The sequence below is a fragment of the Anomalospiza imberbis genome, chromosome 16, assembly GCF_031753505.1.
Source record: "Anomalospiza imberbis isolate Cuckoo-Finch-1a 21T00152 chromosome 16, ASM3175350v1, whole genome shotgun sequence".
NCBI classification, from domain to species: domain Eukaryota; kingdom Metazoa; phylum Chordata; class Aves; order Passeriformes; family Viduidae; genus Anomalospiza; species Anomalospiza imberbis.
Window position 1 is genome coordinate 1,194,055 of NC_089696.1, and position 16,049 is coordinate 1,210,103.

Here is a 16,049-nt window from a genome sequence, read left to right on the forward strand (position 1 = left end):
CTCAGTAAGGGCATTGACTTCTTCAGTAAAGACTTTGCAGCACACTTGGTGGCTCTCATGGCTTCCCCAATGCTCTCCTAAGGGAAGTAACTGGGCTTTTGTTAGACCCACACACCGAAAACAAGGAGAGTGAACCAAACCCAACTGTGGCTGGGATGGAAAAGTAGCAGAAGTCTGCATGCCAAGCACTGCCCAACCAGCCAGCAGAGCCCCGGAATGCTCCCATGACAGCTCCCACAACGCAGGACAAAGCCTGACCCCAGAGGAAGCCATGCCTGCTGCTGCCTCAAGCACGGCAGGCCTGATGGGAGCAGGCTCACCCTGGCAAAGCTGCAAGGAGCTCCCCAGGAGTGAGCAGGTCCATCCATACCCTGGGCACGTGTGCTGGGGCACACCCATTTCACCACACTACAGTTCCTGAAGGTTCCCATGAAAATCCAGCTCCAGCAGAGAGATGGTGCAGCTCAGCACTCCCAGCCACCACTGTGAGCAAGAACAGGGCACCCAGGAGCATGACCCTGGCTGGACAAACAGCCACCCCAGAGGGAGGACAGACAACCCCCAGCAGGAGCTCAGGCACCACAACCACAGAGCTCAGTGACACCATCTGTGGATGCCAGGGTAGGTAAGGAAAACACTCTGATTTCTGAATGTGCCAGGAATTGAGCCCAGTTTGGTTGGCTGGTTTGGCACCTCGAGGAGAATGTGCCCAGCTGACAGAGCTCTGGTCACGCCGTGTTCGGCTGCTCCAGCTCCAGGTGTCCTGCAGGACTCCGAGCAGGCCATGTCCAGGGGTGCTCCTGTTATTAACTCACTCGCAGCAACACTCAAGCTGAAGATCTGCAGCTTGCCCACCTGACTTCCCAGATGCCAAAGCAGCTTTGCTGATTTTCCAGGCAATGCATGATTACATCCAAAGGCTCTCTGGTGGCAATGCAATCTCAGGAAGAAGATGAAGGATGGCAGAAGGGCTGTACCTTCCTGAGAAGGTGCCTACTCACAGGCTCTGTGCAGAAAGGTTAGGAAAGCTGGATCAGACCACCAGTATTGTCACAGAATTCCATAACAGTTCAGGTTGGAAGGACCACTGGAGGGGTCATCTGCTCCCACCTCCCTGCTCAAGCAGGGTCATCCCTGCACATGGCACAGGATTTTGTCCAGGTGGGTTTTGAATAACCCACACAGAAAGAGAAAAGCACACAGAACCACAGACCAGCCAGAGCTGTGAGGGAAAGGCTGGATTCACCTGCAGCCCACTGGAACTCTCCAGGCACACCTCCTGCTTCCTGCCCAAATCCTTCCCATTGGATCAACAACAGAAAGGCTCCCAGGAAACTGTTGTCTGTGTTCCTTTTGGAGCATCACAAAGCTCAGTCTCAGGGCAAAGGACCTGGTGCCTTTTCACAGCAAGCAAAGGGCTGCAGTCAGAACAAATCCCCTCCCAGGCCAGCACCAGGCACTAGGACTCTGCTTTCCCTACTTTTGGGGCAGGCAGCGCTCCCTGCTACCACCCCTTGTACAACATATTGCTGCAGAGCCAATGCTGCAGATGGCACCAGAGGTACCTGGAGGCCACAGGGAACAGTGAATGGTCATCTGGACAAAACCTGGATGATCAGCAGAGCTGTGGGCTGGGTTTGCTGCTGACTTTCAAGCCTGAAAGAAGAACCCACCCACAAAGATGCAGAGGCCAATTATTGAAAGAGAATGACACCCCCCCTCAAGAGGGGAAGCAGCACAAACCCCAAGCAGAGTGGGCACGAGCTCCCTCCCAGCCCAGGTACCACAGCCCAGCGTGTCCTCCCTGTGCACCAGTTACTGCCAGAGGCAGTAGGGGCTGAACCAGGGCCCAGGCATAGGTCCAGCAGGGACCTATCAATGTCCCTTGGAGCTTCCTGACATGAAGCTCCATCCCTGATCTGCTCCAGCAATCCGTTTCCTCCCTCTCTCCCCAGGGGGGAACAGAGGTCTGGACAAGAGTGTCAAGACCCCAACAACCCAAGCTGAAACTGGGGTCTTTCCAAGACCCCACCACCCCACAGGGGCACTGGGAGCATGTAGGGTCATTCCAGGACAGCTGTTTCATCCTGCTTTCCTCAAAGTGCCCAGAAGTGCTGAAACTTATCACAAGGCTGGACATTTCCTCTGTCAGGAAACAGGGACATCCAGAAGGTGAATGTTGTCATGCTGATAGCTGGACATCTCAGAAAAGCTCCTCTCTACCCTGGAAAGCCACCTCTGTAACAGCCAAAGAAACAGGGAAATTCTCTCCTACAAAAACACCATTCAACCTTCCTGCTCCCCTGCCAGTTCCTCCTGGTGCCAGCCAGGTCCCCTTCTCCTGGGCTGCCTGGAGGCTTCAGCAAGGAGAGGTTCAGCAGGCCAGCAACAAACACACCCCTTGCCTTTAAATGAGCATCTAGAGCTCCACAGGCAAAGCATCCATCCCATCCCTCCTCATCCCAGCCCTCCCTTCCCTAGGGTGTGGGCCTGAGGGTCTCACAGAAACCCCTCTACCACCCCACTGTGGCTATTCTCAGTCTTCTGGTGGGGCTGGGCTCAGACTGGAGATGTGACTGCAGCAGCAGGAAGGAGGAAAACCAGCTTTACATGTGACATGTAAATAGTCAGTGCAGAGAGAGATTAATCTCCTTTTTTTCCAGGAGATCAAGAGCCAATTATGCAAGTGGGGCACCTCCAAAAGCACCTTCCTCTGTGCAGCAGCCTGGGCACCCTCTGCCTCTGCAAGTGCTCCCTTACAGAGAGAGGGCTCAGCTGCTGAACCTCACCAACCCACCATTAAAAAATAAAACACAAGTGAGATTAACAAAATGCTAATAGGAGCCCCCAGGTCAAACCGCCTCCCTGTCACCAGGGCCCTCCTCCTGCCAGCACATTCCTGTCACTAGAGAGGTCCCATCGCTTCCTCCTCCCTCCTCAAATTGCTCCTGGTGATGCAAATCCATCGTCTTTGTTTCTATTCTTAGAGTAAAACCAGAACCAAAGTAAATAGCAAAACAGCTCTTGGGTTTCAGAGGCCTTTCTTTTTCCATCCTCCCCAACTGCAACAAGGCTGTTGCTGCAGTCAAAGGGAGGTGACACCCGACCCCAGACCCCAGCCTGTTCCCACAGGAAATGCTCCACTTAATCTCCAACCTCAACATCCCCTTTGAGATTGCTGCCAGCTCCTTCCCCAGCCCAGCCTGCTGTGCTCCAAGGGAAGTGTCAGGCTCCTCTTGGAGAGGGAGAAAAACTGTGGGGCCTGCCAGGGACCCTGGTGTGGCCGAGCTCTCTCCATCCCCAGTCTCCACCAAACCTTCCACTGGAGCTGAACCAGCTCCACTGGAACTCCAGTGCAGTGTGCAGTGGAGCGAAATCCAGCTCCAGTCTGTGCCCCAACTCTCGGTGCCCATGGGTTCCCATGGGCCACGGTGGGCACTATGCAACAAAGGGGGGAAGGAGACACATGGCAACCCCAGTGGGACCGTCAGGTCTGCCCTGTACATGCCAGTGTCCCATGGAGCAGGGTGGCACTGTCCTGCCACATCCCACTGCCAGGGAACCACTGAGTGTCAGCTCTGTCACGGTGAGCCCCACGGGAGCTGCAGGGCAGGAGGGACAGCTCTGTGTCTGTGTGCCACAAAAAGCTATGTTCACATGAGTTCTGGTCTGTTACAGCATCGCTCCTAAGTCCCTCCTGCCCCAGCTGACATCAGCAATAACCAGCAAGCAGCAAACCCTGCATGAGGTGCTGGGACCTGCAGCAGGGCAAGCATGCCCCAGGAGCACCAGTGTCGTGTCCCACCACCCACAGGTCACCCTGGAGAGTGGGCAGCAGCAAAGAGCTGAGCCTTGGCTCCATGTGCAGGGATAGCACAGAGCCCTGGCAGTGCTCACTAATGCTGGGCAGTCAGATGTGACCACTGGGTGCTGACACCGTGACCCCCCAGCGCTGTGGGGAGCTTTGGGAGCTTCCCACAGAGTCCCAGGCATAAGGAATGGGGAAATTGTGAGGTGCAAGAGAGCTGGAGAAGGGCTTTAGACAGGGACTTGGAGTGACAGGACAAGGGGGAATGGCTTCCCCCTGCCAGAGGGCAGGGATGGATGGAATATTGGGAAGGAATTGTTCCCTGGGAGGGTGAGGATGCCCTGGCAGACGGTGCCAGAGAAGCTGACCCTAGACCCCTGGAAGGATCCAAGGCCAAGGCTGGACAGGGTACGGAGCCAGCTGGGCTATGGAAGGTGACCCTGCCCATGGCAGGGGGTGGGATGGGATGAGCTTTAAGGTCCATCCCAACTCAAAGCAGCCTGCAATCCCCTGATGCAGAAGCTGAGAACACAGACCTCTGCAGCGAGAGCAGGGGCAGGTACAACACAGCCCTGCAGGCAGAGGAAGGTTGGAGCAGCCGAGCAGCAGCAGCTGCGGGGCGGCTGCTGCGCGGTGCTGCAGAGACCTCTTGCAGCGCTCAGCTGCTACTGCAGCCATGCTGCAGCACTGCCCGGCAGCTCGGAGCTCCACTTCCTCCTGGGAGAACTGCCTTCCAGCCCCCTGGTGATTTCTCCAGCACATCCCAGGCAGGCTGCACCTGGAGAGGCTCTGCAGCCGCAGCTGATGGCACCCGGCACGCACAAAGCGCCACCTCCACGCAGCCACTGCACTCAGGTGCTCCCAGTCCTGCAGCTGAATCCACCTGAGTCTCTGTGAAGCCACAGCCGTGTCCCAAAGGGCTTATTCAGGCACAAGCTCCTTCCTGCAGGGATGTGCTTGTAGGGAAAGTGCTCGGAAGGATTTAAACCTCAGGCTGCCAAAGCGCTTTCTTCACCGGCACGCTCCAATTGCGCAGGAAAGGCACATGGGGATGGCACCATTTGCTCACAAACCTGGGGCACCTGCCTCCCTCACAGCAAGAGAGACCCAAAGAGCTGCAGACTGTGGGTCTGAGCTGTAAGAGGACACACTGCAACAGCCAGACTTCCTTTCTGAGATCTGGGAAACAACTGCAAAGGGCTCGAGAGGAAGAGCAGAGGAACATATCTCCCAGGGAAACAAAAGGAAGGACTGCAGGTGGACTAAGAGGCCCCACGGGCAACAAAGGATAGGATTTAATACACCTGGTCTAAGCAGTGACCCAGCTGGATCCAGGGACCTGCCATCACAAAGCCATTCTTACTGGCAAACCCCAGAAGAAAGGGAAATCAGGACAACAAAACCCACCAGAGTGTGCACTTTGGGATTAACAGGAACAGCCCCAGCAGCCAGGACCTCTCTTGCTGGATGTCAAGGCCAGGAAGGGCCTGGGCAGCAGACATGTGGCCACTGTCACCATCACAGGCAGCTGTTGGGAGGGGACAACCAGTCAAAGGCAGGTGGAGAAGCTGAAGCTTCCCCTCACACCAACAAGACACTGATCTGGGTCGTGCCAGCACAAGCCCTCATGCTCAGAAGTTGGTGCCAAAAGCATTTGATTTTCCACACAGCTGGACCATTGCTGGCTGCAGCCCAAAGCATCCCCAGCCCACCCTGCACTGCCAAAAGCCCAGACAGGCCTGGAGTTCCAACCCTAAAAACCTCTTGAGTTTCACGTAAGGCTCCAGTCCTGCCACGGAGGAGGAATACTCCAGCTCACAAAATAGTGTCTCACTTATTTTAAATCACTGTGGTTATTTTCTTTTTTCACACAAACTTCACAAACCAAAGGACACAATGCACATTTTTGGTAAGTCTCACTGGTAGAAGCAAAGTAAAATTGGAAGTTGGCAAACGACTCTGCTCTCCTCCTCCTCCACCTCGCCTGCAGCTCGCTGAGCATTTGATGTTCCTTGCACAGAAACATAAATGGTAACACAGCAGAGACTGGAAACTTCACAGAATCATAGACTGGATTGGAAGGCCTGTTAAAACTCATCCCAACCCCCTGCCATGGCAGGGACACCTTCCACCATCCCAGGTGGCTCCAAGCCCTGTCCAGCCTGGCCTTGGGCACTGCCAGGGATCCAGGGACAGCCACAGCTGCTCTGGGCACCCTGTGCCAGGGCCTCCCCACCCTGCCAGGGAACAATTCCTTCCCAATCTCCCATCCATCCCTGCCCTCTGGCAGTGGGAAGCCATTCCCTGTGTCCTGTCCCTCCATCCCTTGTCCCCAGTCCCTCTCCAGCTCTCCTGGAGCCCCTTTAGGCCCTGCAAGGGGCTCTGAGCTCTCCCTGGAGCCTTCTCCTCTCCAGGTGAGCACCCCCAGCTCTCCCAGCCTGGCTCCAGAGCAGAGGGGCTCCAGCCCTTGGGGCAGCTCCATGGGCTCCCCTGGACTCTCTCCAGCAGCTCCAGGTCCTGCTGCTGTTGGCCCCAGGGCTGGGGCAGCTCTGCAGGTGGGGTCTCACCTGAGGGGGCAGAGGGGCAGAATCCCCCCTCCTGCTGCCCATTCTGGGGTATCAGCCCAGCCCAGGGGGCTTTTGGGTGCACATGGCCAGGGCAGGTCCAACCCTCATCCACCAACATCTCTAAGCCCTACTCAGGACTCCTCTTGATCCGTTCCCTGCCCTGTCTGTGCTTGTGTTTGGGATTGCCCCGACCTGGGTGCAGGATGTTGCACTGGGGGCTTGTTGAAGCTGCTGCTTGTCTCTCTGCCAGCCCATGGGATGCCCCATGCTGCACAGCATTGGCAGCCCTTGGCAGGTGGATCCAGGCTCTCCTCCCCAGAGCGAAGCCAGCAGAGGGAGCAAACACTGCAGGTTTGCAGAGAGAGTGTGATGGATTCTCACTGTGGTTGTTATATTTTGAATCTAGAGGTTATGTCGTGGGAGTTTGCACAAGTTATTTGGAAAGGTGGTGGAACCCTGGCTGCTGAGAATTTCAGACTTTCTGTGCTGACAGGCACTGACCCCCAGGAGAACACTGCACTTCACCTGAGGCCGTGGAGAAGGCTTCCAAAATGGAATGACAGCACTGGGATTGTGGGTGTGGAGTTTGAATAGAAGAGTGTAATATCACATGGGGGGAAACTCGGAGTTTAAGGCTATAGAATATAGCAAGCAAGATGGAGGTTTTAGGGCAGAGGCTAGTCCTCCTCCTCCATGGGTGTGGGTGGTTTTGTGTAATTGGATAAAAAGTCCACATTGCAGGCACTGGTGGTTGGTTATTGGGTTAAAAGTAAAAATAATTTAGGTGTCATTTCTTAACTGGACAGTTTATCCTTAAAAGGTCTTGTAGAGAGAGAGAGAGAGATGGGGTTCTCTCTCTCTCTGAGAGGTGAGATATTTTAGTTTGTTAGAGTGAAGTGCTGTAGAACTCGGGGTTTGTGAGACTGTGACATAGGTAAGAACTAATAAACATCTGATTCCCAACAAGAAATACCATCTTGCAATTTAATCCTGACCCTGGCAAAAAGAAGACAAAAACTCAACAGAAAGGCCCAGGTTAGGACCAAAGCCAGCCTGCATATTTTCTTGGAAAATGACATGTCAGTCTCACTAGTACCCACCCTGCAATGACAGCACTGAAATCAAACCCAAAGTCTGGTCCTCAGCAACAAACCCCTCGAGTTTCAAGCTCAGGATCCCACATTTTCTGTGTGTCAGTTGTAGATTCCTGTGCCTTAAACCTTTCCAGCACTGGGCCCACGTCTCTCACAGCAAACAGGAGAGGCCTCACCCACCCCAGCTCATTCTGATTGTCACAGCTGCCTGGTCCCAGCCTGGCTTTGACAAAGTGGGATGTATCACACTGTCCCCAGCCCCACCAGAACTGCCCTCTACCAGCATGGCCTGCTGCATTCCCCACAAACTGCTCCTCTGCTTCCTAATTCCTCCCACAGGAGACATCTCCCTTTGTGTGGGATGCTGAGAGAAGTCCCAGAGCATGCTGTGCTCTTCCCAAGCCATCCCTGCTTTCCTACAGGCACCACAAAGCACCAGCTGGGACGTCATAAGCTGCTGTTGTAAATAAAACCACATTCACCAGAGAAATGAGCCGGGTACGTTTGGGTTTCGAGCTTTGCTGTGCCTGTTCACTCCCACACTAATTTGCAAAGTGGGGTGATTCACAGGGAGCCTCTTCCCGGCTCCCAAGGACTGCTCTCCAGGGAATGAGTCGCTCTCTGGCTCCAGCAACACGTTATTTATCAGGTTTGGGTTTTTCTGTTGAGCACTCAGTGAACAACAGTCGGCAAGTGAGCAATGTGTAGAGGAGGGGCTGGGCACAGGAGTGATGCACAGAGCTCAAACATCACCTGCCTTTGCAATTGCCTCCCTCAGGCAGTCACTGCCACTCTGCTCTGGAAGCTGAGGCAGTCTGTGTGGAGCTCCAGGATGACTCTCATCGCTCTGCTCCACCTCCTCACCAAGCACAGCTGACCTGCCTCTCACATGGTCATTTTTTTAACTCAGAGAAGCTGTGGCTGCCCCACCCCTGGTAGTGTTCAGGTTGGATAGGGCTTGGAGCAACCTGGGCTAGTGGAAGGTGTCCCTGCTCATGGCAGGGGTTGGGATGAGATCGTTTTTATTGCTCCTTCCAAACCAAACTACCCTAGGATTCTATGATTCTATTTTTATATATGTATTTCTCTTTTATCACACTGAACTACAGACACAGCCAGGAATCTTCTGTCTGCTTGCTGATCCTTTCTGCAATCAAGTATGGGAGCACATGGTTCATAGCAGTCAGAACAGAACCCAGTAAAATACAGCAAGGAGAGAGGTACCAGCAGCACGGAGAGAGTGGGATGTCACTGGACCAGAGGGATCACGGCAGGGTGACATGACCTCCCTGCCACCATAAACATCACCCCAGAGCCTCCAGCACTGGCTGCACACAGGACACAATAAGCTGCACCCAGCAGGCTCGGGGAGGTCCCTGCACACTTAGGAATGAGACCAAACCACTGGGATAATGCACAGATGGGTTCTACCAAGGTCCTACCTTGTCTCCAGCTCACCTGGCACCCACAACCCAGACCAGGATAACCACAGCCCATAACCAGCTCTGGGGTGAGGCAGTTTCTGCACTCCTCATCACTGCAGTGATGACCAGGGACAGGAGGCATTTCTGGGTTGATCATTATTCATTGGAATAGGAAAACCTGGACAGGTACCTGTCAGCTAGTGCCAGCCCAGGTGCTGTCAGTGACTCCAGAGAGCACCAGGTGTGACCAGGTCTCTGCCACACAGTGAGTTCCTCCCCTCACTGCCTCCCTTTCCAGGCTCTGCTATCCCAATCCACCTGTCTCTGTCATCATCGCTTTGTCAAGCAGGGATTTCCTCTGCTCAACTCCTCTGTAGAACTCCCAAGACAAACAGAGTCTAAGTGTTTCCTGCAGGGCACAGACATTTCATATCAGAATCACTGCCTGGAAAAATACCGTACACAAATGACAATAATTAAAAAATAAATTAGTGCGTGAGAGTACAGAGAAAAAATAATTAGTGCAGAGGCAGGAAAGCAATACAACCTTGAGTCACCTACTTGAAACCTGCAGGAACCACAGCGAGCAGAAGTGCCAGGGCAGCTGGGGCAGCACCAGGGATGCCATGGCAATGCCAAGGGCTGCTCTCCTCCACCTCCACTGCACAAATTGGGCAACTCCTCCGCCATGCTCAGAGAGCAGCACATCATTTCAGAGCAGCAGAGGGGTCAGGGTAGAGACCTCAAACCAAGCTGGGTCAGCATGTGAGACCCCGGGCACTGCTGGCTCCTCCTCTTCAGAGGCAGCAGGGTCTGTGCCATAACACCACAAAATGAGTGGGCAATGCCAGAACGACTGGCCTAGATACAGAGAACTTGAAATTCCCATGGGGAAAAGGGAAGAGGATAATTCCCTCAGAGCCCCGCTGCACCCTGCACTGACTGTCCCAGCAACCACCACAGAGAGTGACTCAGCCCTGGTGACCTCTTTTAATGCTCCATAAGGTTAATGCTGAGTTTAACAGGGTTAATTCTGCCTTTAATGACCAGTTTTCCAGTGAAGGCAAGGAGATCAGCACAGTCTGCAACTCAGCCATGTCTCACTTCTCCTCCCCCGGCAAGGCACACTGCAGAAGGTCCCATCCCTGCTCCTGCAGCCCACCTCAGGAGCCAGCTGGGCACAAAACCAAAACAGTCCCTTGGCCATCACCGAGTGACCCAAACAACATGCCCAAGGTCTCAGAGCACGGTCCCAGCCTGGCCATGGTTGTTGTCTCTGTCACAGCTGGAGTGACTGGGACAAGGCAGGGGATCCGAGTGAGAGACAGATGTCAAAAGCAATCAGCTGCTCCCCTGTCTCCAAGGCAGGAATGCTGACAGCACTACAGGCCTTGGAGGAGTTAAAAAGAAAGGCTTATTAGAAAGAAAACTTGTTCTGACAATCACAAAAATTGGAATTAATTTAAAATTCAAATTATGCAAATTCCAGTAATCTGTACGTGCAGATCCATCACACAGCAGAGCGGGACCACAGACACATGTCACTAGTGACATGGTTGGAGAAATGCCACCCTCCCCAGTGCTCTGGGAGGAGGGCAGGTGTGCTGGCCTCTGGCAGGCACGGGAGGAGCGGCTGCTCCAGGACAGTGGGGCCAGGCAGGATTTGCAGGTGCTCCCTCTGCACTGAAAGATGCTTTGGCAGCCCTGGCAGCATCCAGCATGTCATAGCCAGGGGAGCAGGGAAGCCAGATTCCAGTGTTTTCACAGAAATTATAGCAAATTCTCCCTTGGACAAGCTCAGGTGCCCATGACCAGCACAAAGCCCTTGTCAGGGAGCATCTAATCATGTGGATGTGAGGTGGCCTCACAGCACTGGATGCATGTGGGCAGCAGGTCTGCCCTGTCAGCATCCACCTGCCATGGGAGGGTCCCACCCAAAGACTCAAGAGCCTCTCCCCTCTCTCAGCAATTCCCAAAATTCCATTTTTGGGGAAATTTAAAACCAAGCCAGCAGCTGCATCACACAGCAAAGGTGGCTCAGACTGTCAGCACAGAAAGAGCAAAGCCAGAAATCAACATTACAGGCTGGGGAAGTGCAACAGCCCAGAAAAATGAATCCAGCTTCTTCCTAAAAATGAGCCACTGACATGGCAAATTGTGCTCTCTCCTGGAGTGCTGTGCCATGCATGAGGAGAGCAGATCCCACCTGGCAGCGATTCCTCCCCCAGCCAGGGCTGGCAGAGCCCGTGTCATGCAGGGCCAGGGCACAGCACCAGTCCAGAGGAAGCTGCAACACCTCCAGCACAGAGATGGAAACTAACTAACCCAGCCTTAGGAGGATACAGAGTCCAGAACTGTTCTTGGAAATAATTTCCTGAGCTTGGCAGGATCTGTTCTTTGAACTTACAAACCCAGCTCTGGGGCTGTGCTGGGAATGCTGGTCCTGTACTGGCCCAAGCCTCAGCCAAGCGCTGCCAGTTCACCTTCCTCCACACTTTCTGCCTCTGCTGAAGGGCCCTCTGGAAGCCCTTTCCAAGCAGGACAAGTCTGTTTTTCTCAGCAGGTCTCACAAGGTCAGAGCCCATGGCTGAGTCTACAGCAACAACTTTTGCACTGGAACGAGCCAGAAATTATTTAGCAAGGAAAAAAAAAAAAAAATCCGTATCCCCACATTCTACAAAAAAACCTGCTCTGTTCCTTGACAGACAGCCAGCTCTGTGGGTACACCAAGAAAGCTACAGGCCCCCAAAACCTGAGTAAGTCAAAGGCCAAATCAAACTGGCCACAGACAGCACAGAGAGGCGCTGGCATGACACCAAGCAGGGAGGGACAGGGGGCTGCCCCACAGGAAGCACAGAACCCAGTTCTCTGCAGGTACCAGGACACGGTGCTTAAAACCCAAGTGCTTCCACACCTTTTGTGCCCATCTCTACTGCAGCACAGAGGCTGTGGGGAACAGGTCCCACAGAGATACTGGAAAAACATCCCCAAATGACAATGGTACCCAACATCTCAGTGCCCTCCTGTCCCTCCTGGGTACAGCTTGGAGCCACAGATCCAGGCAGACAGAAAAAGCAGACAATTCCTTACCCCACAGCAGGGCCGCCTCATCTTAAACATCTCCAACATCTTTCAGCAGCTCATCAGGTGTCCCATCCTGCTTGTGCTCATCTCCATCCCTGATGTTCTGCAGCGGTTCCCACAGAGAAGGTTCACTGGCAGGGCTGGCACCTTGAGCAGCTCCCACAGACGCACCCAACACGCTGTGAGACCAGAGCTGCTCTCCTGGGGCAGAAGTGGGGGCTACATCCACCAATGCAGGCACAAGCAGCGAGGGTGAGCCCCCAGACCCACAATGCCCAGCTGTGACACTGCCCAGGTGCACCAGGAGAAACCCCCAGAGGTGTGACCCCAGAGGGACCAGTCTTTCTTCTGGGGCAGAGGAAGCCTGTGCTCCCAGGGTGCCAGCAGACGTGTCCGTGCACAGCTTGGGGCAGGTGAGCTGTGCTGCCTCAACTCCTTCCCTGCTCCATTCCCATTGTACCTGCTCGCTCAGCCATTGCCAATCAACACCGAGTGCTCCTCATCCCCACGGCACCTGAGCCCTCATTACAACCCCGAGCCGCTAACGAGGCGGGGGAGGGAATCCGAACCCCGGAGTTCGGTGTCTCTGGGAAAGAGAAGAGGCAGAGCCCATGAAACATTGATCAGAGGCTCCCTCCCACAGCTGCGGTGCAGCCCTGGCACATCCCTGCTGTCCTGCCACCAGGAGCTCCCAAGGGCCAGGAAGGTCTGAGCTGCCCCAGGGACTCAGTGCTGGCTCCTTGTTGCCCCAGCCCCTCCCTGCTGGCCCCCGGCAAACATTTGGGAAGGTGCGGTTCCTCACAGACAAAAATCTAAGGGCAGGAAAACTCCTTTCCTCCTTTCAGCCTTGTTCCATGCTTTGGACAGCAGTGCTCAGCGGCCAGGCCCTCATGCCACGCATCACCTGGCTGAGCAGCAGCCGCCCTGAGCCCCTGGGGAGCCGGGGGGACGGGACCCCCGGAGAGGGGCTCTGTCACAGGCTGGGCAAAGCCGAGCTGCCGCCACCATCTGCTCCACCACTCTGGAGCAGCCTCTCTTTCTGTTGTTTTACTAACGTTGGGCACAAAAATAGCTCTCCAAGATGTCAGTGTTTTTGGGAAGCCGCGTGCGCGTGAGCGTGGGCGGCCGGAGGCCGATACTCACGAACTGCCGCCGCAGCTTGGTCCTGACGCGCTCGGCCTTGCTCTCGGCCGGGTGCACGGCGTAACCCAGGGAGCCCAGGTGGTTGTCCACAGACAGGCTCTTCCTCATGTAGAAGGAGCGGGTGCGGAAGTAGCTGAACGGGGCGTCCTCCACGGCCGTGCCGAGCTGGGGGGCCCTGGGGGGCTCCGAGCAGTCATCCTCCAGCCGCCAGGCCTCCCCTGCAGAGCAGAAGGAGATGTGTCCCCATCAGAGCATGACCCAGACATGTCCTAGCCCCCGAGCCAGCTCTGGGGATGCTCAGTGGGCATCCCTGGACCCTCTCTGGCCATCCCACAGCTGCAGGGTACAGATGCTGGGAACTTATTCAGACAGCAGGTCCCTCCCACAAATCCCCACGTACCCCTGCCCCAGGCAACAGCCCCTGCACTCAACCTGCCCACCCCAGGTACCCACAGTCCCCACCATCTCCTGGCAGGAATCAGTCAAATACAGTTAGAATCATGGAATGCCTTTTGTTGGAAGGAAGCTTAAAGCTCGTCTCGTTCCAACCTCCTGCCATAGGCAGGGACACCTTCCACTTCATCAGATTGCTCCAAGCCCTGTCCAGCCTGGCCTTGAAGTCCTGCTTTGTGAATGGGAAAAATGAGGCATCACAGGTGTTAAAAACTACAAAAGGATTTACTGCCATCTCCTCCTGCACAAAAAAACCTAAAACCTTTTATGGCACAGCCAGGAGCAAATCAACAGCCCCATGAAGGACAGAAGCCAGACCTCCTTTCCCACCTGCCCGTCGCCAGCAGCAACAGGATGCAGCAGTGCAGGGCTGAGAGCCTCAGGGACAAACCTCACTGACACTGCCACAGTGGTGACAGTGGCAGAGCACAGCTGGCACCATGCAGGGCTGGTGATCCCAGGGTAGGACTGGCCACATTCATTGCAACAAAAGGGAAAAACAACAAAACAACAGGAGATGTTTCCAGAATATCACTGCTGCGCTCTTTTCCCTTCGGCTCGGATTGTCGCCTGCTTTTTGTTGCCAATCTCCTCTTTACATGTGGAGCTTGCCCTGCCTCCTCTCCTCAGCCAAAATAACTGCTCAAGCCATGACAAACAATCAATAAAAGCCTCACTCTTGAAAGCCTTCTCAATTACTAGCCCAAAAGGGCATCTCACAGGATCTCCAGGGGCTCTCCCCCTTCTGCAGCCTCTAACCAAGGCAACATCCTTTGCCTCCCATTTCAGAAAAAGCCAGCACCTTCGAGCATGAACGACCAGGATCCCAATTCACCAGGGCTGAGGAGCAAAACACTTCTGGGGTTTAAAGCAGATAATGGCCCTAAGCCCCAGTTCAGCAGTGCAGTCCAGTTACCCAGCAAGGTTTACATGGAATATGGTGAGACACAGGCTGGACTACAAGCCACCAGAACAGGAACCACCTACACACACTGCCAGAGGGCAGGATTAGATTGGACATTAGGAAGGAATTCTTCCTTGTGAGGGTGGGCAGGCCCTGGCACAGGGTGCCCAGAGAAGCTGTGGCTGCCCCTGGATCCCTGAAGTGTCCAAAGCCAGGCTGGACAGGGCTTGGAGCAACCTGGCATAGTGGGAGGTGTCTCTGCTCATGACAGAGAGTGGAACAAGATTATCTCGAAGGCCCCTTCCAACCCAAACCCAAACCATTCCATGAAAGAGGCAACCCAGAGCACAGCACTCTGAGCATCGTGTAGATTTTTCCTCCCCTACTTTCAATTTAATAAGCTGCTGCTGCTCCTCTCCAAATGTCACCTCACACAACACAGGAACTGCTGTTTGAAAGCTGTGATTATTCCATGCACAAACACATCAATCGGAGGCAGATCCAGACTGCCATTGTGAGATAGCATCGCTCTGGGAGCGCAGCAGGGAACACTGGCACAGGAGAGCAGGGCACATGCAGGGAAATCGCACACGAAAGGAGGAACACGCCCCCGGTGCTCACCTGGGATGGCCCAGCCACTGCCTGTGCCATCCTGTGTCCTCGAGATTGTCCCCTCCCAGCCCCACAGTTCACCCAGACACAGCCCCACTGCTCTGCTGCCCTAAGCAAGGAAGGCCAAGGCCATGTGCTGAATGAGGGAAAGGACTCACCCGCTGTACCCACACCTCTGTGCAGGGCACCTCACCCAAGGATGAGGAGTTGGGTTTCAAATCCTACAGACAGCTGGGCCACATCTGCTCTCACTAATCCCAGTTCCCCAAGGATTTTGCAGCTATTGGTCTTGTCTCTCATCTACAGGAGCTGCGTTCTCCAGCAGGAGCTGGCCTGCCCAAGGGGTGATCCTCACCAAACTGGGTCCTTCTTCCCTGTACACAGGGAGCCACCACAGGACCTTGTCTACCCCAAAATGCTTTTCTACCTGATTGCTACCAAAGAAATAAATCAGCGATCAAGCCCAGAACAGTCAGAAGGGGAAGATCAAGAAGTCAGAGAATCACAGACTGGCTTGGGCAGGAAGGGAAATAAAAGCTCATCTTGTTCCAACCCCTGTCACAGGCAGGGATGTCACTCACTAGATCAGGTTGCTCAGGGTCTCGTCCAACCTGGAGAGGAAACGCCAGGAACAGAAGCAAGCCCACAGACTGGAGGCCAATAATCCTCATGCTCTTGTGTCTTGGAGCTGCTCACCCCTCTGCCACTCAGAGCTCTGCCCTCAACATCAGCACCTCTGTAAGATCTTCTGACCATCTCTTTGGGCTTGACCGTAACAATTCCTGCAAACCCTTTTTTCTTTCTGAATTTGAGGTGTTGGGGAGGACACACATCAAAGGATGGAAGGGACAGCAAGGACAGTGCCTCTCCAGCACATCCTCTACAAGCAGATGAAAAATTAATTCCAGGGTCCTGGTCTAAGCTCAAATCCAGCTGCTTCTTTGTGGCTTCTTTATTTTC

The 16,049-nt window shown here is 54.5% G+C and overlaps 1 protein-coding gene across 1 annotated transcript in view; it reads right to left on the bottom strand.

The window, feature by feature from the left end:
• Window positions 1-16,049, bottom strand: part of LOC137483411 (ankyrin repeat and fibronectin type-III domain-containing protein 1-like) — a 192,250-nt gene that overhangs the window by 150,139 nt on the left and 26,062 nt on the right. The window contains exon 3 of the mRNA XM_068206435.1: window positions 13,121-13,338. Coding sequence (XP_068062536.1) covers window positions 13,121-13,338 — 218 coding nt within the window. The remainder of the gene's footprint in view (window positions 1-13,120; window positions 13,339-16,049) is intronic.